Source organism: Dipodomys ordii, unplaced genomic scaffold (assembly GCF_000151885.1).
Source record: "Dipodomys ordii isolate 6190 unplaced genomic scaffold, Dord_2.0 Scaffold71, whole genome shotgun sequence".
NCBI classification, from domain to species: Eukaryota; Metazoa; Chordata; class Mammalia; order Rodentia; family Heteromyidae; genus Dipodomys; species Dipodomys ordii.
In genome coordinates, this window is record NW_012267287.1 from 1,955,551 (window position 1) to 1,977,503 (window position 21,953).

Below are 21,953 nucleotides of genomic sequence, written 5' to 3' on the forward strand. Positions count from 1 at the left end.
AAACACTTACAGTACTCAGTCTCTTACACTAGGAATCTTGTCTTGCTAGTGCATACTTGTAGTATGGTTGGGATTTTCTGAGGTATGAGGATTTTTTTTGGGGGGGGTCCTGGTCATGGGGCCTGAACTCTGGGCCTGGGTGCTGTCCCTCAGCTCTAGGCTAGCGCTCTACTACTTGAGCCATAGCGCCACTTCTGGCTTTTTTCTCTACCACTGAGCCACCTTCCTAGCCTGGTATGAGGATTGTTAAATCTAGGATTGCAAGACCAGCCTGGACAACGTAGTGCAGACCATCTCTTAAAAATCAAAGTGAGGCATTTAGGCCATCATTGTGTAGAATACTTACCAAGTTTGATATTTTAGAGAAACATTGTTTAAGGGCCTGGAGAAGTCCAGGGAAAGTTAATCTCTCGTTGGTGAAGGACTGGTGATGAAGTACTCCGGTCGCTTACTGTGTCTTCGTCATGATTTCCACAGAGGATGTATAAGAAGATGCTGTTGAAATGAGTCATTCTGTCCTCTTCTAGCTAGGACATTGTTTTTCCTCAATCTCTTTACTTTTTCTTTTTCAGATTTTTAAAAAAAAATTCAGAGCTATTTTCAAACATTGTTTTTGTTTTAAGCTATAGGAGGTTCAAGTAGGGTTTTTTCCCCCCATTTTTTATTGTTATTATAAAGGTGGTGTACAGGGGCTGGGAAGGTGGCTCAGTGGTGGAGTGCTTGCTTGTCTTGCATGCATGAGGCCCTGGTTTCGATTCCTCAGCACCACATACACAGAAGAAGCTGGAAGTGGCGCTGTGGCTCAAGTGGCTCAAGTGGTAGAGTGCTCGCCTTGAGCTGAAGAGCTCAGGGACAGGGCCTAGACCCAGAGTTCAGGCTCCATGACCGACAATTAAATAAATAAATAAAGGTGATGTACAGAGGGTTATGGTTTCATAAGTCAGGTAATGAGAACATTTCTTTTTGGACAATGTCACCCCTTCCATCGCTCATTTTTAGCATAGTGTCTAGTGAGTACCACTGCTGTGGTTTTTCAACCTTCATCTCTCCATTTCTGCGTCCTCCTCCCCCCAAAGAGAGATAAATGAACAAACAAGATAAAAAAGCAAAAACAGCAGCAAAGAAACCTCTATTTTCGTTTTGTGGAATTGATTTTGATAAATATTATTTATGTGATCAAATGCACATAGATATTGTGTCTTTGTGTTCATTTTCAAACTTTTTTTTCTTTTTGGTCGGTTGTGGGGCTTGTACTCTGGGCCTGGGCGCTGTCCCTCAGTTCGTCAGCTCATGGCTAGCACTCCACCACTTGAGCCACAGCACCACTTCCGGTTTTCTGGTAGTTTATTGGAGATAAGAGTTTCCTGGGCTTTCCTGCCCAAACTGCCTTTGAACTGCGATCCTCAGATCTCAGCCTCCTGAGTAGGATGACAGGTGTGAGCCAGCAGAGCCTCGCTCATCTGGCCCCCAACTCAAAACTTTTTAAATAATTTATTTTCTTTTGATTATTACCTTAAATGGTATTACAAAGGAGTTACCATTTAACAAAGCAGTTTATGAATAGAATTTTTTTTCTTATAGCTACAAAATTATTTTTTTCAAGTGAAGTCTGCTAGTACAGACAATAGGTAAGAGTTGAGCATATACTGCGGTTGGGCTGAGGATGGTAGGGTAGGCTGCAGTCCTGTGCACTTGCCTCCTGTGCTTGGATTTTGGAGGAGCTTTCTCTGGGGAGAACTCGGAACAGCGTACTTGCAAGCTACCAATTTAGAGACTAGGGACTATTGTTTACTGTTTACTGTTGGGGAATTTTATTTGGTTTTTCGAAGTAAATCATGCCCTGTAGTAGAAGCTGCGTTATTTGGTATTTGTACCGAGTTACTGTGTGTTTTATTTTATCTAGCATTTGGGTTTTTTTTTTTTGCTTTTTTTTTAAGGTGCCTTTAATATCACATCATGTAAATGTGGTATCACAATTCTAATTTACTCTTAAAGAGCAGTGAAATTACAAATTGGACATTTCCAGTAACCAAATGGTATCTTTGTTAGTATCTGTGTTAATCAGTTTTCTGTAGCTGTGACAAAATATCTGACCTAATGTAAGGCAGGAAGGACTTATTTGAGTTTACTGTTTGAGAGGTTTCAGTCTGTCTTGACAGGAACTACATGAACAGCCATGATGGGAGCGCAGCAGCCCACATCACTGTGAGCCAGAGCCAGAGAGCAAGAGAGCACACGCAAGGCTATGTCAGCCAGCCTCTTCCTCCTCCCTTGTTTTCTTTTGTCCAGACTTGTAGCCTGTTGGTGCTGTGTACATTTGTAAAGGGAGTTCACTCCTAGTTGATCCTTTCAGAAAGTATCCTCACAGATACCCAGCAGTATCCTTTACTAATTTCCCAAGCATTCTCAATCCAGTCAAGCTTGACAGTTGAAACTAAGTGCTGCCCCTCATCCCAGCTGCTCGCTCCATGAGCCTCATGGGTGAGGCCATCCTTGGCAAAACTTGAGATCTCATTTCATCAGCTGGGCATGGAGATATATGCCTGTGATCCCAGCTACTTCAGGAAGTATAAGTAGGAGGATCCAGGTCCAGGCTAGTGTTGGGGATATGGCTCAAGTGGTACAGTACCTACATAGAAAGCATGAGGCAGGTTACTGAGTTCAGCTGTAACAAATACTTACACACACACACATACACACACACACACACACATGCACAAAGGAGTTTTGGAACTTTTCAATTGAAATATTTAATCCCCTCAGATTATATAGTGATTGAGGTCTGATTCTTGACAAGATGAAAACAAAATGAAAAGATAATAAAAGAAACACAACTTACTTATGTATAAAATTTTATATATAAGTTCTAATGTGCTATTGGAGTTAGGACATAGATATTCTAAGGCTAAGGGTTGGAAATCTTCAGCCAAAGTTTACTACTTAAGGTTAAATGTAATAATATAAATTACATAATAGAAACAATACTCAATGAGATCAGTTGTTAAAGTATTTTGTGTTTCAGTATGAGAACCATTGCTTTTATCTTTTTTCCATAGGGGTTTATTGATTTTTATAGTACTCTGAACATTGTATTTTTTCACTCTTTATGTTTTATCATGTTGGAGATATAAAATATATATGATGATAAACTATGAAAGTAAAATGCTTAGAATTTTCAGCTTAACATGCATTTATTCATTTTTTAAAGTTCTTATTTTTAGCAGCCTTTTTATATTGTTGCATTATTTACTAGGTAAAATACTGTTAGGAGAAGAAGAAGCCCTGGAAGACGACTCAGAATCAAGATCTGACGTCAGCAGCGCAGCCTTTGCAGGTAGTTTGTTAAGGAGTGGCTGGCTGTTGCCCACCATTTCTGTCCTCCTCCTGGCAGAGGGGCTGGAGGACCAGCTCAAATTGTAGATGATCCAGCTGTTCCTAGAATGTTCATTTTGAATTATATATGACTGTGTGTTCTTGTTCTAAGATATTGTAAAGTTGGTTTATCTTCCCTGAGCCTAAACCTTTTTGAGTAGCGGATGGATGTAATGTGGTGGTTTTACTGTGTAATCTTACCCAAAAGAATATTTTTAGATGAATGAAAACCAAGTAGTTTTTGGGAAGAAAAATCTGAAAAATGCCAGTGGCAATTATTTATTGATTGATTGAAATATAAATATTTTTCCTGATTACACAAATCAAAAAGTTAACAAAAATTTACACCTGTATGTTGATGGTATATAAAATTCAAGTTGCACACTGGAGTAACTACTGCCTCCAGCTTGATTTTGTTTCTTTGAAGTGATTTTCTTTTTATGTCAGGTTTTTTTTTTGTCTTAAACGGGAATTTGAAAACTGATCTAGAAAATCCTTGCAGGGAGGAAGGCATGTTCCCCTCCACACAACCGTACCCCCCCCCCCGACTTTCCTGTGTCTGTCACCTCTTGCTCTGAGTCCTGCTGAGGTGGCTTTCAGGTTGTCCTCATCCTGTGTATTGGTCTCACAAGGCTGGAATAGTTACTTGAGCTTTGATCTTTGAGATTTGTACAGCATTTTAAAAAGGCACGTTTTAGTTTTTATTTTAAATTTGTAGTTGTTTAAAAATGCAATTTTTATTTTTATTTTGCACAGCTTTAGTTCCTTAGCGGATTTGACAAATGCATGTTTCTCTATGTTCAGCCTCAGTGAAGGGTGAGATCGGTGGAGAGCTGGCTGCCTCTCCGGGGGTCTCCACTCCTGGGTCTGTGGGTCATGACATCATTACGGAGCAGCCTCGTTCACAGCACACGCTGCAGGCAGACTCTGTGGACCTCTCTGGCTGTGACTTGACTAGTGCTGCCACCGATGGAGATGAGGAGGACATCTTGAGCCACAGCTCCAGCCAGATCAGTGCAGTTCCATCTGACCCTGCTCTGGACCTAAATGATGGGACCCAGGCCTCCTCACCTATCAGTGACAGCTCCCAGACCACTACTGAAGGGCCTGACTCGGCCGTGACACCCTCCGACAGTTCTGAAATTGTAAGTTGGCAAATGAATGGGTTCTTGTGCAGTCAAGCCTGCCATCTCCCCATGCTCATTCCTCAAGGCCTAGCCTGGGCCTTCCTGCTAATTTTTCTCATGCAGTCTGCCAATACCGATGTGATGATAATAATTTTCCAATTATTATTTAAAAAGTTTGTGTTTGTGTGTGTGTGTGTGTGCATGTGCGCATGTGTGCGTGTGTGCGTGCGTGCGTGTGTGCGTGTGTGCGCGCGCGCTGGTCCTGGACCTTGAACTCCGGTGCTGCGTACTGTCTCTGAACTTTTTTTTTTTTGGTCAGTCATGGGGCTTGAACTCTGGGCCTGGGCGCTGTCCCTCAGCTCTTCAGCTCACGGCTAGCACTCTACCACTTGAGCCACAGTGCCACACCTGGCTTTTTCTATTTATGTGGTGTCGTCTTCCAGGGCTGCTTCTTCTCCTAACAGTATTTTGCCTAGTAAATAATGCAACAATATAAAAAGGCTGCTAAAAATAAGTACTTTGAAAAATCGAACCCAGGGCCTAATGCAGGCAAGGCAAGCACTCTACCACTGAGCTACCTTCCCAGCCCGGTCCCTGAGCTTTTTTAATGTTGAGCCCTCGCTCCATTTCTACCTTTTTTTGCTGGTGGTTAATTGGAGATAAGGGTCTTGCCAACTTTCCTGCCTGGCTGGTTTTGAACTGTGATGCTCAGATCTCAGTCTAGCTAGGATTATAGGTGTGAGCCACCAGCACCCTGCAGCCATCTCAAATTATTAACAAAGAGCTTGATCTTGTCTGTTCACTGAAGGAAACAGCTTATTGTTTTTAGTGTAGAACATGGCAGTAAAAAATAGGGTTTGTTGATTATATGTCCTGAGTACATGTTATCTTTTTTTTGGTAGTACTAGGTTTTGAATTCATGGCCTCTTCCTAGACTGGAGCTTTATCCCTTGAGCCATTCCTCCAGTCTTGTTTTTTGTCCATCGTTTTTAGCGTAGCATCTCCCTCCTACCTGGGTGAGAGAATCCTGTGTTTTCCCATAATTGCTGGGATCCTAGGTGTGCACCATGTCCTCTCGCTCCCCTCTGTGCATGTGGATACTCATGGGCTTTTCAAGACTGGTTGACACTGTACCACTTGAACTGCAATTCCACAACTCCAGTTCTAGCTTTTTGCTAGTTAGACATGTAAGTCTCTCAGATTTATCTGCCTGGGCTGGCACAATACTCAGATTTCAGCCTCTTTCGTAGCTAGGATTATCAGCATGAACCACTAATACCTGGCTTGAGTTTTGTTTTCAAATGAGGAACGTAGAGAATGATTTTCTTAAATGATATAACGATAGAATTGTTCTCATAATACTTAGTTGAGAGTCATCACTCATCTTTTTAGGTAAATTACACAATTGCATGTGAGACATCTTGCAGTATTGAATCATAATCAAGGCTTTTGGCTGAACATATGAAACACTGTGTCCCAAGTTTTGTGGAGACAATCTATTATATTGTTAGGTTTTTAAAAAAATATCCTTGTCTTCATTTCTGATTTATAATAAAAGTTGTTCACGAAGAAAAAATTATTTTTTATTTTTGTCTTTTGAATGAGAGCCTCACTATTAGACCAGGCTGGCCTTGAACTCATGTTCTTCCTGCCTCTCCTTCCTGAGTGCTAAATTATAGGTTTCTATCACAATGTCTGTGTGGCCTTTTTCTTCTATAGCATTTTCTAGACTTAAGTTTCTTTAAGATTCTTAGAGCTATAAAAGCTTTTCATAACATAGTTGTGATGTGTGGCCAGTCAGCTCTTAAGAGTTGTACATATGCACCAAGAGCCATAAGTAAAATGGTCTTTGTCTTTTGTACGTATCACAAGCCTTGAGTGTTTGCCTTGTCCCTGATGATCACAATTCTGAGTATTCACAGCTGCCCTCACTGTGGTAGGTGTTAGATGGTGCTGACAACCAGTGCCCCAGCATGCAGCTCGGCCAGCCACAGGAGGACGAGGGAGCTGAATGTGTTCTTCCTGGTGGAGACTCGAGTGCTTTCAGAAACTCCTCCCTGGGTAAGGCAATTTGGCGGTGCTGCAAAATGGTCTGTGTTCTTTACATCTTAGGACATCTTGATTTCATCTTCACTTTCTAGAAGAAACCTTTTCATTCTTTGATTTGTGAGTTGTAACTAGACTAATTTATGTATGGTTGCACTTGATCTAAATCCTTTATTTTTACGTTCTTTTTGGGGAAATGTGCACTGTACTTTAATTGGAAACCTGTCGATCTCACTTTCTCTTTTTAAAGCACTTCAGAAGGTACAGTTATTGGAGAGCATGGGTCACAGCAGGCAGCTTTCTGACAGCAGTGTTGATAAATTTGTGTCAAGAGATGAAGCGCCTGAACCAGGCGACACAGACACCAAGGTGAGTGCCCCAGGCCCGGCCCGTGTTGACTCAGCGTTCTGACACCCGTTGCAGCCCCTGTCCTCTGTAGCCCTTGTTTACTGCTGCTCAGCACTGGCTCTGCCCGTCTCCCTCCCAAGTACTCTCCTGCCACTCGCCTGGCTTGCCCACTCTTCCGCCTCTCTGGGAACTACTACCCAGATGTTAAAGATGGCTGACTTCTGACTCCTTTAAAAACCCTCCCAACAGGTCTGGCCTGCACTGAGCTGTGCCTTGCCTGATCTCTTAGATACGGTGAAGTATTTAAAATATCTCTTGTATATCATTTGTCTTTGTCATGCAATTGTACTGTCTTTCCAGTTATTCTTAAATTCCTCGAGGACAAGGAATGTGTCTTATAGTTTAATTCCATCTGTCACAAGTCCTGGGGCTTGAACTCAGGGCTGGGTGCTGTTCCTAAACTTCTTTTGCTCAAGGCTAGCACTCTACCACTTGAGTCACAGTGGCACATCTGGCTTTTTCTGTGTATTTGGTACTGAGGAGTCAAATCCAGGTCTTCATGCATGCTAGGCAAGCACTCTACCACTAAGCCACATTCCCAGCCCTCACAACTGCATTTTTTTACTTCCTCTCTCCTATGTTTCTAACCTCAGGCTTCACTGTGTTTCTGCTTCACTATGAGTATTTTCAGCTTGTCCTGTGGAAACCATAATCTGAGAAGCCTCTACTAAGTACCTGTCTTGGTGCTTCCTTTTCTAGTGTGCTCTCCCTGTGCGCTGAGCTCATCCCCTTCCCCAGTCCTGTGACCCTGTGGCCCTGTGCTGTAGTGCTCTGATTCGTCAGATTCTGCTCAGCTTCCCAGCAACTGACAATGCTCATTCTGTTGAATAAACTAATGAATAGATGTATTGACCTTTGTCTTGGTGGTGCTAGTTTGAACTCGAAGCACTGTACTTGCTAGGTGAGTGAACAACCCCTTGAGTCACACCACCATCTTTTTTGAGGTAGGGTTTTGTTGTTTTGTCAAGGCTAGGATCTGTGATCCTCCTACTTTTGTCTTCTGAGTACCTGCGATTACAGGTCTGTATTTATTGGCTCTTTGATTGAAAGACAAACAAGTGTTTCCCTCTCTGTTCTAGCCTTGCCGAATCAAAGGTGATATCGGACACTCTACCGATGATGATTCTGCTCCTCTGGTCCATTGTGTTCGCCTTTTATCGGCATCATTTTTGTTAACTGGGAAAAAGAATGGTAAGCACAGGAAGTCAGGTACAGATGCGGAGGAAGTACAGTTGAGGAGATGTTGGAGGTTTCGGAGGCCAATTTGGAGTTCAGTTCTTGTTTCGTGATTAGTGTAGCTTTGCTTACCCCTATCTGATGGGAGAAGGGAGGAAACGATAGAGGCAGGCAGTGAGTCGAATCTAGTTTTTTTTATTTGAAAGGCTGAAGCTGATGTGGGTGATTTCTTTGCAGCCCTGGTTCCAGACAGAGACGTGAGGGTCAGTGTTAAGGCTCTGGCCCTCAGCTGTGTTGGAGCAGCCGTGGCCCTTCATCCGGAGTCTTTTTTCAGCAGACTTTATAAAGCACCCCTTGCTCCCATGGAGTACCCTGGTAGGTTCTTCAGATTTAAATCATTACTTAAAAGAGATTTATTTCAGGTGGTCTTAGATTTTGTTTTAGATTTAGAACAAAAAGTATTTTGAGTGGATTTGTGTATTTGGACTGTGTTGTGGCTCTCCATGGACATACAGAAGGCACTCTTCTTAGTTTCCTGGTCCCCTTTAGATGTTGTGTTTATAGGTGAAACTGTAAAATACAAACTAGAAATCTGGGCGCCATAGAGTGGCTTACACACATACACTATGTACACCATACTGTACCTCACTCTCAACTGGTCGGAGGTTAGTGGAGCTACGGTGCATGGAGCCACAGCAGGGTCTCGCTCCTGTCATCATGGGGTAGAAGTTGTCTTCTACCTTCTCTTTCTCTTCTTTTGGATTAGAGAGTAAACTTGTGCTTTTAAATTATTTGTTAACTAAGTAAGCAAGTAGTGAGTTGAGGTTCTTCCATCTTTGTTTTAAAATAAAATTTGGAGGTTGGATTATTGTCTGGCAACCTGGAATTACAATCCCTCAAATCAAATGATCTCTTGAGAGATCAGTAATAAGATGAATCCAGAACCCTTAACCACCCCCCCTTTTTTTTTAACCACTTGGGTTTTTATGGTCTAATCACTTACATATTTGGAATGCTGTTTTTCTCCTTTCTGAGAATTAAGCATTTGAAGTAGCAAGTTGGTGGTACAGTGAGTGCGTGCTATGTTTCCACAGAGGAGCAGTATGTCTCAGACATCTTGAACTATATTGATCATGGAGACCCACAGGTCAGAGGAGCCACGGCCATTCTCTGTGGGACACTCATCTGCTCCATCCTCAGCCGCTCCCGCTTCCAGGTGGGGGACTGGCTTGGCACCATCAGAGTTCTAACAGGTAATGGACACTTCAGTGGTGCCTTTTCTGGTTAGTGTTCCATCGTTTAATTTCTGTGAAAATGTTTATTGCTTATTCTCCTGGTCAGGAAATAGATTTTCTTTGGCAGACTGCATTCCTTTGCTGAGGAAAACTTTGAAGGATGAGTCTTCTGTTACCTGTAAGCTGGCCTGTACAGCTGTGAGGGTGAGTGCTATGTCTCCTGGGACTTTCTTGGACCAGTGGACTTTTTACTGTTGTTACTGTTAAAATTGGAGTCTAAGAGGAAGTATTTCTTTTATCTTCTAAAACAAAACAATGACGTGTATACGCCAGTTCTGTTTTAGAAGACATTGCCAAGAACACTAAAGCTTAAGTAAACTTTTTAAAATTCATTGAATATTTTTTAAATACATACTTCTCCTAAAGAGTATGTTTGGAATTACACCATGCTATTATTAAATGCAAAAGCCATTGAATAACAAAATAAAATAATGTAGTAAGCCAATACATAAAATGTGGAATAAATTAAGCCATAAGGATTATATAATCAACCTGCTTTTTTTTTTTTTTGGTGCTGATACTGGGACCTGAACTCAGGGCCTGAGCGCTGTCCCTTAGCTTGTCTGCTCAAGACTAGCCTCTACTACTTGCGTCACAGACTGGCTTTCTGTGTTTTTGTGGTTGACTGGATATAAGAGTCTCATAGACTTTCCAGTGTGGGCAGGCTTCAAGCTTTAATCCTCAGATTTCAGCTTCCTGAGTAGCTAGGATTACAGGTGTGAGCTACCAGTGCCTGGATGTTTGAACCTAGTTTATTTTTAAATATAATTTTATTGTTATTATTAAGGTATTGCACAGAAGGGTTACCATTTTGTAAGTCAGGTAATGAATGCTTTTACTACTTTTGGACAATGTTATCCCTTTCTTGATTTTACTGAAATAAAATATGTTTATTTTGCTAGTCCTGGGGCTTGAACTCAGGGCCTGGGCACTGTCCCTGAGCTTCTTTTGCTTAAGGCTAGCACTCTACCACTTGAGCCAGAGCACCACTTCTAGCTTTTTCTATTTATGTGAAACTGAGGAATCAGACTCAGTGCTTCATGCATGCTAGACCACATTCCCATCCCCTCTTGCTATTTAAAAATCATAAAACAGAGTTGGTGTCGGTAGCTCACACACCTCTAATCCTAGCTACTCAGGAGCTGAGCTCTGAGTATTGTGGCTCAAAACCAGCCAGGGTAGGAAAGTTTGAGACTTTTATCTATAATTAATCACAAAATAAACAGAAGTAGAGCTATGGCTTAAGTGGTAGAATGCCAGCATTGAGTGAAAAAGCTCAGGGACAGTGACCCAGGCCCTGAGTTCAAGGTCTAGTAGCAACAAACAACAACAAAATTTCAAAAGAGGTGTAGTTGTAAGAGTGCTATTGTAAGACCACCTACAACTGTTGTAGTGAGGCTGTGCAGGGGCTAATCCTCCACCTTGGTCTGCGGGTCCTGCTTTTCAGCACTGTGTCATGAGTCTCTGCAGCAGCAGCTACAGTGACCTGGGATTACAGCTGCTCATTGATGTGCTGTCTCTGAGGAATAGCCCCTACTGGCTGCTGAGGACAGAGCTGTTGGAGACTCTTGCTGAGATCGACTTCAGGTAAGTGAATACAGTTTAAATTCAGAGGCTCAAATAGAGAGTCAAAGTTCCTGGGATTGTTTGTAGCTATCGAGTGCTTTGTCATTAGAAACCTCAATAGTTCAGGCAGAGGGCTGTGATTTTCATCCTTCACGGTAGCCCTTTTTTGAACTTTGCCCTGTGCTTGGGCGTTCTAAATGAGAACTAGGGTTTTCTGGTAGTCTTGAGTTACGTTTTCTAGGTGCAGGAGTAAAAGAGCTCTGGATTTTTTTCACCTTTGTCTTAAACTTTTAAGAATTGTAGACTTTTATCAATGCTGCTTGTTTATAATGTACTATCATTGTATTTCTGAATTTAAGGGAATTAGCTTATTTGCATTTTTGCAATTAAAAAAATTTCTGTTGTGTTTCAACTTTAATTTTCTCAGAGTAGGTTTAGTTGAGGTGCTTTCTTTTAACAATTTATCTCAGAGGGGAAATCACATACCTTTGTAATCCAGGTCATTTGTTTTGTTTTCTTGAGGTAATAGAGATGGAGTCCAGGGCTTTATACTTGTTTGGCAATGACTACTACTGAGCAGCATTCCCAGTCTTGAGGGGCGGGGTGGGGGGGTGTTTTTGTTTATTTGATTCTAAAGCTAGGATGAGCCTTGTTCCATCCTGAGAACAGTTCTTACAGTACCTGCAGGGAGGGCGGTGGAGCAAGGTGCCTGGTCCCTTGGTGGGCGGGATAGTTTGCAGTGGGCCTCCTTCCTCAGGAGGTGGTTGAATTCACTTTTGGGGCAGTCTTGGAGTCTTTGAAAGAGTAGATGAGCACTTTGATGAAAAGCCATTTATTAAGCACTGTCTTGGTGAGTCTGAAATTGTGGAAGGAATGTAAATCAGACTTTCTTAAGTACACTTTTAGATCTGCCATTTCAAGGAATGGCTGCCTCTGGAGGCTGGGTGGACAGCCTTTGTGTCCCAGCTTCCAGGGCCGCAGCTCGCTTGGAGGGCTTGCTGAGTGACTGAGTGACTTCATTGTTGAATATGTTCTTTTGTTAGGCTGGTGAGCTTTTTGGAGGCAAAAGCAGAAAGCTTGCACAGAGGGGCTCATCATTACACAGGGGTAAGCAGCTCATTCTTGGAGACCTTGCCCTACCTTCCAGGAACCTGAGTGTTGGTGGGACCTTCTTAGTGTGTGAAACTTCCATAATGGTGTCCTTGTGTTTTTAGATACATTTAGCAGTTGTTACAAAAGTTGCGACTTTTTGGTATAGACTTAAGATTAGTTATCTCAGGCTTTTCCTCACTAGCTTTCTATAATATCTCACCTGAAATGTGGTCAGATACAGAGTTTATGTTTATCTTTATTATCTGCCTCTCTAAAGCTTTTAAAACTGCAAGAACGAGTCCTCAATAATGTGGTCATCTATTTGCTTGGGGATGAAGACCCCAGGGTGCGACATGTTGCTGCAGCTTCATTAGTAAGGTATTTACCAGTATTTTCTCTCTTCCTGCCTGTTTGTATTTGAAGTATAAATGGAGTGATGGTGGGAAGGGTGGGTGGAATTCAGAGGCTCTCGGGTATCCCTGAGTCTTTTCAGCCATTCTGCTCTTTACCATAAGAATCTAAAATGATACTTAGAAAAACAAACTACTAACCTTTTATTGTAAAAGTGATTTTTCATTGTCAAAATTTTGGAATATGCAGAGTGGCACTAGGAAAGGAATAAAAATCAATCGCCTTCGGTTTTGCTGCCTGGAGGTAATTGCTACTGGCAATGGGAAAGGATTTAGGGTAGCCAGCTGCCTGGAGGGAGAGGGTAAAGCATGGGCGTGTTCACTGTGCTTTCTGAGTAAATCAGCCTTGCTCTCCTGGTAGGTTGGTTCCAAAGCTGTTTTATAAATGTGACCAAGGACAGGCAGATCCCGTAGTGGCTGTGGCAAGAGATCAAAGTAGTGTTTACCTGAAGCTGCTCATGCACGAGACGCAGCCTCCGTCGCACTTCTCCGTCAGCACCATTACCAGGTATACTGCCCATGTGCCCCAACTTCGTTGGCAAAATAGGCTTCTTCTGATGCCTGCTTTCTCCTTTCTGAAAACAGAAGGCTTTAATTCTGGATATTGTAGCTCATCTTTCTTTGACAGGCTATTTATCTTCTTCAGGTGTTGTCAAACCACCACTGTGGTTTGTTGTCATACCACCACTCTGGTTAATTAAGCCCTGTCTGAGGAGTGACGTGATCACTTGTTGTAATGACAACTTCATTTTTGTGTGGGACTGTCAATCTGAACACTTGTCCATTGAAAATTCACACTGTTTTAGTGTTCCTTCTAAAGTGAGTGGCTCTGTCGAGAGCATGCCTGGTAATGTTTAGGTGGGCAGATGACTGAAGTGTCTAACTATGTGGGGGCACCTAGCTCAGTGATGTGCAGCAGTGCTTCTGGGCGGGTGCTCTGCTGCTTCAGCCACGCAGCTAGCGCTTTTTGCCATGGTTCTTTTGACATATGGCCCCTTGACAGTCACCTGTACTTAGTGTCTGTATAGTAGTCATACTTAACCAGTAGGTTTTGCCATGCTTCTCACTTAGGAAAATATGTCAGATTCTCCTTAGTTTTGTTGCTGAGTTTATCTGGACAGAACACTGAGGAACACAAAAGTGAATCAAATGTGAACTCCATATGGGCCTGATTTAAACCCCTGGAGAATTAGAATCTGCAAAGGTAGAGGTAGACAGGGTGGCACAGATGGAATATGGAAGAAGTGCCTTGGGACTTCAGTAGTAGTGATCTGGATGCTCAGAACATGCAGGGGTCTGCACAAGAAGCAGCGGGCCGGGGATGTGGCCCCAGAGCTGTCGTGCAGGTTGGGGGAGGAGGGCACCTAGTGGAAAAAGAGGGGCGTCAGATTTATTTCCACACATGGTTTTCTTTTCCTCACTTCCTCTGTTTCTTATGTCCCCCCCCCCCCGCCATCTCCACCCTTTCCTTCTCTTTGCAGTGCTAGGGGTCTTAGGGCTTTGTGCTAGACAAACACTACCACTGAACTATATCCTCAACCCTATTTCCTGTTTCTAGCCTTCAATGTTAAACTTTTTTTTTTGGTCAGTTGTGGGGCTTGAACTCAGGGCCTGGGCGCTGTCCCTGAGCCTCTTTGTGCTTAAGGCTAGCATTCTACCATTTGAGCCACAGCACTACTTCCAGTTTTTGAGTGATTAATTGGAGATAAGAGTCTCCCACGGACTTTTCTGCCTGACTGGCTTTGAACCACGATCCTCAGATCTCAGCTTCCTGAGTAGGATTACAGGTGTGAGCCACCATCGCTTGGCTTACAATCTTTTAAGTGTAATTTGATCTTAAGACAATGTTGTATGCTTTAAGAGTACATTTTAAGTCTTGTATTTTTCTTACTAGAATATATAGAGGTTATAGCTTACTACCAAGCATAACAGATGTCACCATGGAAAATAACCTGTCAAGAGTTATTGCTGCAGTTTCTCATGAGCTGATCACATCAACCACTAGGGCACTCACAGTAAGTCTTCTTGGTTGGGCTTAAGGAGGTTGATTTTAAGTAGTTCTGTGAAAATCCACATGCATGGTCACAGGAGATGGTGTGTGGGCACTCTTCTGAGGCTTGCTAAAGAGAACTGTGTTTATCAACAGAATCGAAACTAGTACAGACTCATTAGAAACTAACTCAGTCACTTTTAGAAGACTTAAAAGATAATATAATCTGAATGAGAAATGCAGCATCTCTAGTACAATTAACTCAGAGATCTGGTAATTATACTAAAGGGTAAGGGTAAATCAGAAATACAAAGATTATTATATAATGTAATCATATCATGATTTCAAGTTGGACTCTGATGTCTAAAAGCTAAGAGTGATTAAATTTTATATATTAACACATTGTACATTTATTAATATGATCCTTTGGAGAATTTTTAATGATATGGGGAGCTATAATATTAATTCTTAATGTTGAAAGAAAAAAGGTAAACTACAAAACCATGCTAGGGTTGTTTACAGTTGGATCTCAAGTATGAAAAATAACTGCTGGCCCCTATTCCCTGGGTGCCATCACCCTTTTATTAGCATGTATAGCAGTTGTCAAGCTGTATCTTAAATTATCAATGTGTCCTTTGGTTGGGTGAATGTCTTGTGGACATGCAGAGCTCTCAGTTTTCTTTCTGTTGTACTACTTATAAAAGGTAAAATGAGGTTTAATTTGGTCAATATGTTGTGGTGTTTGGGTGATTTTTTTTTTTCTCTCTCTCTTTGGTAGTTTGGATGCTGTGAAGCTTTGTGTCTTCTTTCTGCAGCTTTTCCAGTTTGTGTCTGGAGTTTAGGTTGGCATTGTGGGTATGTATTTTCCCCAGCCTGTAGTTGTCTGATACTACATGGACAAGCACAATTACTGGGATGAGTATAAGGCTGTACTTTAGGAACTCCTGCATGTTATGTTAGGAGTTATCATTAAATAATAATTTTCCTCTAGTAAATAGCCTGCTGGCATCTGGGAAAGTGTTTTGTCTCTTGTGCAGCATTAAGAAGTAAGCCTCCATCTGTGTGCTGGTTATGGGATTTTGATGACTTCTGTCATGCTTGACAGTAGATATGCAGATGTCTGTGTCTCAGTGTATGGATTATATTCTTTTTTATTTTTAAAAAATTTTTTCCATTATGGAGTTTGAATTCAGGGCCGGGGCATTGTCCTTGAGCCTCTGTGCTCAAGGGTAGCGCTCTACCACAGCTCCATTTCTGATTTTTGAGTTGTTATTTGGAGATAAGAGTCTCATGGGGACTTTTCTGCCCAGGCTGGCTTTGAACCATGATCTTCAGATCTCAGCCTCCTGAGTAGCTAAGATTACAGACATGAGCCACCAGTGCCTGGCTAGATTGTATACTTAATCTACAACATTGCTTTCCTTTTCTCACAAATAGGGACTGCACAACTGTAGGTTTTAGTTAGAGGTCTAGCACTAGACTTTGACTTAGGTCAAAGTAAAAACAAAATCAAAACACAAAGGAAGTTAGAAAGTCATCAGAATAACCACATAGTGCTACTTCTCTTAATCAGATCTATTACTTGGTTTGATTTCTCAAATAGCTTTTAGGTACTTCACAGAAAGGGTGTTAGTTGTTTAGCAATAGTAAAATGAACTTCTGGGCTGGTGTGGAATGCGTCTGACATGCTTTCTCCTGAGACTATTTGCTTGAAACTCCTTGTCATTTTACCTTGTAAATGCCTCCTTCCAGAGCGCCCCCACTCAGTGCCCCCGACGACTCTAGGAAAAGCTGTACCGTGGGGATGGCCACCATGATTCTCACCTTGCTCTCGTCAGCGTGGTTCCCATTGGATCTCTCAGCCCATCAAGACGCCTTGGTTTTGGCTGGAAACTTGCTTGCAGGTACCAAGTTGAAGTAGAGTCTCCAGGACTTTTATCTCTGATTACCTTCTTGGGGAGAAGGGAGGGGGCGCATACAAGGGAAAAGAATTGTTAGTCATTTTCCAGATAGCTGGTTCCTTCACTCCAGATATCTCAGATGTTGCTGGCATATGTGAATATGTGCAGTGGCAGCTGTTCCGGGCTGTGTGTTGCTGGAGAGCAGCATTTTCCCAGTCTAGCCCCTTAGTGAAGCCAAGCTCCTTTGAGCTCAGTATGGTCCTGGCTATCATGTACCAGGAATTATCTGACACCTTTGGGGCATTAGAGCATATGTATGGGCTTCATTTTCCAGTTGATTGCCGACTGACAGAAGAGTCATACAAACTAGCACAGTAGCAGCACAGGGTAAGTATAGATTAGACACATCAGGTGAGGCATTGCACATGTGAGGGTGTGGAGATGGAAAAGTGTGGCTGCAGGGGAGTGGAAGTCACAGAGTGCAGGGATAAGAATGGAGGATGCACCAGCCAGGATGGCCAAGTCCATTGAAGCTATGGTGAAGGGACACCAGTCCCCTGTAAGGAATCTGGGCTGGTTCTGTTCACCACCCGCAGAATTCATGGAAACAACAACCAGTAGTTAGATTTGTGTTCTAAAAGGATCACTCAACTTAATTCAGTACAGGCTGGAGGAGAAGATGAGGAAGATCAGTTAGTAGATTAACTTTGACATTCTGACCAGAATTACCATCTTGGTTCAGCTTCTGTTTAAGTAATTTGGGATTAGAGGGCAGTGATTCAAAGATTGAAAGAGGCAGTTACTGAGCTTTAGTCTGCAACTGAGCCTGGGTTTTTGTAGAAGTTGGAACACAGTTGGAGGCATCTGTTGAGCATCAGGTACAGAGATCCAGCGGTCTGTCAGTACAGATAGGTGAGGAACTTGTGTTTTCAACAAGCAGCTTCCTTCCCCTCCACTGGAAAAGGGGGAGTAATGTGTGTGCCTGTGTCACAGCCAGTGCCCCCAAGTCTCTGAGAAGTTCATGGACCTCTGAAGAAGAAGCCAACCCAACAGCCACCAGACAAGAGGAGGTGTGGCCAGCTTTAGGTGACCGGACACTGGTGCCCATGGTCGAGCAGCTCTTCTCCCACCTGCTGAAGGTGATCAATATCTGTGCTCACGTCTTGGATGATGTGACTCCGGGGCCAGCAATTAAGGTAACGTCTTCTTCAAGGCAGCCCTGGCGACTGGGCTTCCAGAACACCTTGCTTTAGCCATCCTTTCCTTTTCCTCACTCACTTTATCTGTAAGTAAACCATATCACGCATATCCTGATGATTCATTTAACATCAAAACTATGGTTATTTATTTTAAAAGACTTTTATCTCTGATTACCGTCTTGGTGGGGGGAAGAGGGGCACACACAAGGGAAAAGAATTGTTGGTCATTTTCCAGGATAGCTGGTTCCTTCACTCCAGATATCTCTGATGTTTCTGGCTTTTGTGAATATGTGCAGTGGCAGCTGTTCCGGGCTGTGTGTTGCTGGAGAGCAGCATTTTCCCAGTCTAGCCCCTTAGTGAGGCCAAGCTCCTTTGAGCTCAGTATGGTCCTGGCTATCATGTACCAGAAAAGTCCCTGTGAGACTCTTATCTCCAAATAATCACTCAAAAATCAGAAATGGGAAGTGGCACTGTGGCTCCAGTGGTAGATCACTAGCCTTGAGCTGAAGAGCTGAGGGACAGCCCCCAGGCTCAGAGTTCAAGCCACACAACTGACCAAAAAAAAAAAAAAATCAACACTGAGGATTGTGGTTCAAAGCCAGCCCAGGCAGGAACATTTGGGAGGCTCTTATCTCCAATTAACCACCAGAAAATCAGAAGTGGTGCTGTGGCTCAAGTGGTAGAGCACTTGTCTTAAGCTGAAGAGCTCAGGGACAGCACCCAGGCCCAGAGTTCAAGCCACAAAACTGACCCCCCCCCAAAAAAAAAGAACACTAAAACAAATGTTAAAGTATTCACACAATGAACTTCAGATTTACCAGTTCACTTACAGTTACATGTGGTTCTTCTCTTTTCTGTGTCTTTCATCTTTTTTTATTTTTCAGATCTCAGCCTCCTGAGTAGCTAGGATTACAGGCGTAAGCCACTACGCCTAGCATTGTGTCTTTCATCTTTAAACCATTCTATCTTCTGGTTTTCTTCTTCTGCAATGCCTTCTGAAAATTCAGTCTCCCATCCCAACACCTAGCCTTTACCCCTTCTCAGATATGGACCTTTAGAATGAGGTTTCTCGGGCCTTGTACAGCTGGACTCTGACCCTCTATTTCATCTCTCTTTAACCTTTGCTAGCCTGATTTCTGCTATCACACCCCACACACTCTTCCTGCCAGTATCATTTCTCCAGGACTCTTCTCTATCTCTTTCCTTCTTCCCCCTTCAGCCTCTGAGCATTCGCTCTAGTCTGTCTCTTGTGTTTCCTTCAGCGCCCCCAGCACTGCCTTGTTCAGTTTTTCCTCCCCACTGTTAAAGCTCTGTCTTGGGTCATCTTCTCTTTCTACTGTCTGGACCATCTATGTCGAGTAGAGCCTCTGACGTCAGTGGATGTAGCCTGTGTCCATGGCAGCTGCAGCAGCATCACTAACCACACAGGATTCATGAGCTCTTCAAAGTGGCTAGTGTGTCTTCTGAACTTAAAGCTTGTTCAGTTTTCATTAAGTTTGAATGTAAATAGCCACCTACCTAGTGGTAGTGTCTCAGCAGTGGACAGGACAGTCTGGAGTTGCAGACACATGTGCCCAGTGGACTTCCACATGGTGCTTCTGTTTGGTGGATCGTAGATGTGTTGAACATGGTGAACTGAGCTTCTAATCCCCTCCCCATGTCTGTGCCTGTGCCTCTTCCCTCACTTTGTATTTTTTTAGCCAGAGATAGGAGCCATGATAGCTCTTCATTCTGGGTCGGCAAGTCCTTTATTTTTCCTATTAAATACCTTGCAAGGGGGTGGGGGGCTTTGGGGGGTGGAGATGGGAAGGGATGGGAAGGGGAGGCAACAATACTTGATAAGAAATGCACACATTACCTGGTCCATATAATTGTAACACCTCTGAACGGTATTTTCACAGTAAAAATAAAAATAAATACCTTGCAAAAAAAACTCATATGTATACTTATATGTATTCATGTAAATATACACATCCCTGACCATATCCTTTTCTCCTTTTCTTTCTCTCAGTTTGTTCTGAACAGACTGATGTAGTATCTCTATTTTGCCTAGTTTTGGAAATAATATTATTAGTGTAGTTTACATATTACATAATTAAAATATACAATTCTTTCTTTTTCTTTTTTTGCAAGTTCTGGGGCTTGAACTCAATGCCTGGGTACTATCCCTGAGCTTCTTTTGCTCAAGGCTAGCATTCTACCACTTGAGCCACAGCACCACTTCTGTTTTTTTCTGTTTAAATGTTACTGAGGAAGTGAACCCAGGGCTTCATGCATGCTAGGGAAGAACTCTACCACGAAGCCACATTCCCAGCCTCTATGACAAATAAATTTTTTTTGTCAGTCATGGGGCTTGAACTCAGGGCCTGGGTGTGCACGTTCCTGAGCTCTTTTACTCAAGGCTAGTGCTCTAGCACTACTTCCACAATTCATTTTCTTTTAAAGTATGACATAGAGTTGTTATCACCACAGTCAACTTTAGACTCCCAAAAGAAGCCTGTGCTTTTCCTCCAAAACCTTCTATGCCCCTGGCTCCAAGCAGTCAGCCGTTGATCTGCTTTCTGTCTTCGGAAGCCTCTTCTGTACAGTCCTACAGATGGGCTTTTGCTCTTGGGGCCTTGTACAGACCCTCTCACCTAGCCTCTGTAGTCTTTCCTGTTCCCTCTGCCCATTCCCATAGACATTTACTATGGCCATTTGCCCAGGATGACGTCCTTACAGATGAAGCTCGGTCTTCGTTTGAGTTGCCATCACAAAATGGCATATCCTGAGTGGCATGGTTCTGGGGCTAGAAGTCAGATCAAGGTGCTGACAGATATTTCTTCTGTTTGGGCCCATTCTCTCCTAGAACTGTCTTCTTACAGTGTCTTCGTGGGCTTGAACTCTGGGCTTGGGCACTGTCCTTGCACTCTTCAGCTCAAGGTGAGCTCTCTACCACTTGAGCTACAGCGCCACTTCCGGTTTTCTAGTGGTTTATTGGAGATAGGAGTCTCACGGACTTTCCTGCCTGGGCTGGCTTTGAACGGTGATCCTCAGATCTCAGCCTCCTGAGTAGCTAGGATTACAGGCGTGAGCCACCGGCGCCCGGCTGGTTTTTTTTTTAAGAACTAATTCCCTTTATGAGGGTCCCACTCACCTGGCCTCATCTCCAATTGCCCACTTCCTAATATATTATCTTAGAGGTTAAGTTTCAACAGCTCAGTGGCAGGGACATTGTGTGGGCACTTTGTGAAGGTTGGGGAGAAAGTGAGTAGCAGAGCAAGGACTAGAAGTGCGGCTCTGTCATTGGCACTCTGTCCGTGCTGGCCCCCGCCTCTGGCATGGGAGCCGGGTAGTCCATATTCACTCATGGAGGGGAAAGAATGTGGCTGTGTCTGTACTTGCTGGCTCCTGGCTGTGCTGCTTGTTAACTGTGACCTTGAGTGAGTCACTTGAAAAGTGACATTTAAAACAGGACCCTGTCCTGTGCACGTCATGGCTCCTATAGAACACCCCAGTTGCCTACTATTAGAGGGGTGCCGGTGGCCTCTGGTCCTTGTCATAGCCCAAGAACCCTGTGCATCTGCAACACATTCACCATGCAGCTGTGAAGAAGTTTTGGGCTTCACCTACCAGGTGCAACCTGTTGTGTGGATGAGTACAGGCATTTGTCGCTCAGAGCTCTGTTAAAGACAGGCTTAAAGAACAAGGTGGGTTGTATGGTTAGCGCTTTTCACTATATGGCAAAACCATATATGAGTCGTTTTAGTTCCCATTGTCTGTTGGCCATACTCCTACCTCATTTTTGTTTTCTGTTTCAGGCAGCCTTGCCTTCTCTAGCAAACCCCCCTTCCCTAAGTCCCATCCGGCGAAAGGGGAAGGAGAGAGAACCAGAACAGGTATCTGTTCCACCCAGTCCCAAGAAAGGCAATGAGGCCAATACAGGTAAGGAACACGTGCTGGGTAGGGAGGGACAGGTGCTGTCTGTGCTGCAGAAGGGTGGGACTTAAGCTTACCGTCCTGTTGAGATCCATACAATACTTGGTGCTGTACGGAAATCTAGTACCTAGCAAGGAAGTCAATGGGAGTTCTCTGAATTGCTTCAGTTAATAAACGTGCTATTTGTCAGCAGCACACTCTTTGGCCTTAGCATCTATAACTGTTACTTACTGAAAAGCAGTCACTTTTGCTTGGAAGTCATCTGGCTGTGGCAATGGAGGTAGCTGTGATTTCACTAGAGGAGGTAGTATGGATAGCTTCGAGTGTGTGTGTAGACCTGATTGTGGTTTGGTAGGGATTTTGGAGTAGGAAATAGAATTTGCATTTAGAAGAGACAACAAATGTGGGAGCTGGCTATGTGGTACCTATTTGAAAAACAGACCGCTAAAGAAA

At 43.2% G+C, this 21,953-nt stretch overlaps 1 protein-coding gene across 1 annotated transcript in view; it reads left to right on the forward strand.

Moving 5' to 3' along the window:
• Nucleotides 1–21,953, forward strand: part of Htt (huntingtin) — a 116,213-nt gene that overhangs the window by 34,795 nt on the left and 59,465 nt on the right. Inside the window, exons 11-27 of the mRNA XM_013023885.1 lie at nt 3,254–3,334; nt 4,177–4,517; nt 6,440–6,560; nt 6,796–6,914; nt 8,033–8,144; nt 8,367–8,504; nt 9,224–9,382; nt 9,471–9,568; nt 10,872–11,011; nt 12,034–12,097; nt 12,360–12,460; nt 12,854–13,000; nt 14,387–14,507; nt 15,261–15,337; nt 16,235–16,386; nt 17,377–17,579; nt 21,383–21,506. Of these exons, the coding sequence (XP_012879339.1) occupies nt 3,254–3,334; nt 4,177–4,517; nt 6,440–6,560; nt 6,796–6,914; nt 8,033–8,144; nt 8,367–8,504; nt 9,224–9,382; nt 9,471–9,568; nt 10,872–11,011; nt 12,034–12,097; nt 12,360–12,460; nt 12,854–13,000; nt 14,387–14,507; nt 15,261–15,337; nt 16,235–16,386; nt 17,377–17,579; nt 21,383–21,506 (2,298 nt within the window). The remainder of the gene's footprint in view (nt 1–3,253; nt 3,335–4,176; nt 4,518–6,439; nt 6,561–6,795; nt 6,915–8,032; nt 8,145–8,366; nt 8,505–9,223; nt 9,383–9,470; nt 9,569–10,871; nt 11,012–12,033; nt 12,098–12,359; nt 12,461–12,853; nt 13,001–14,386; nt 14,508–15,260; nt 15,338–16,234; nt 16,387–17,376; nt 17,580–21,382; nt 21,507–21,953) is intronic.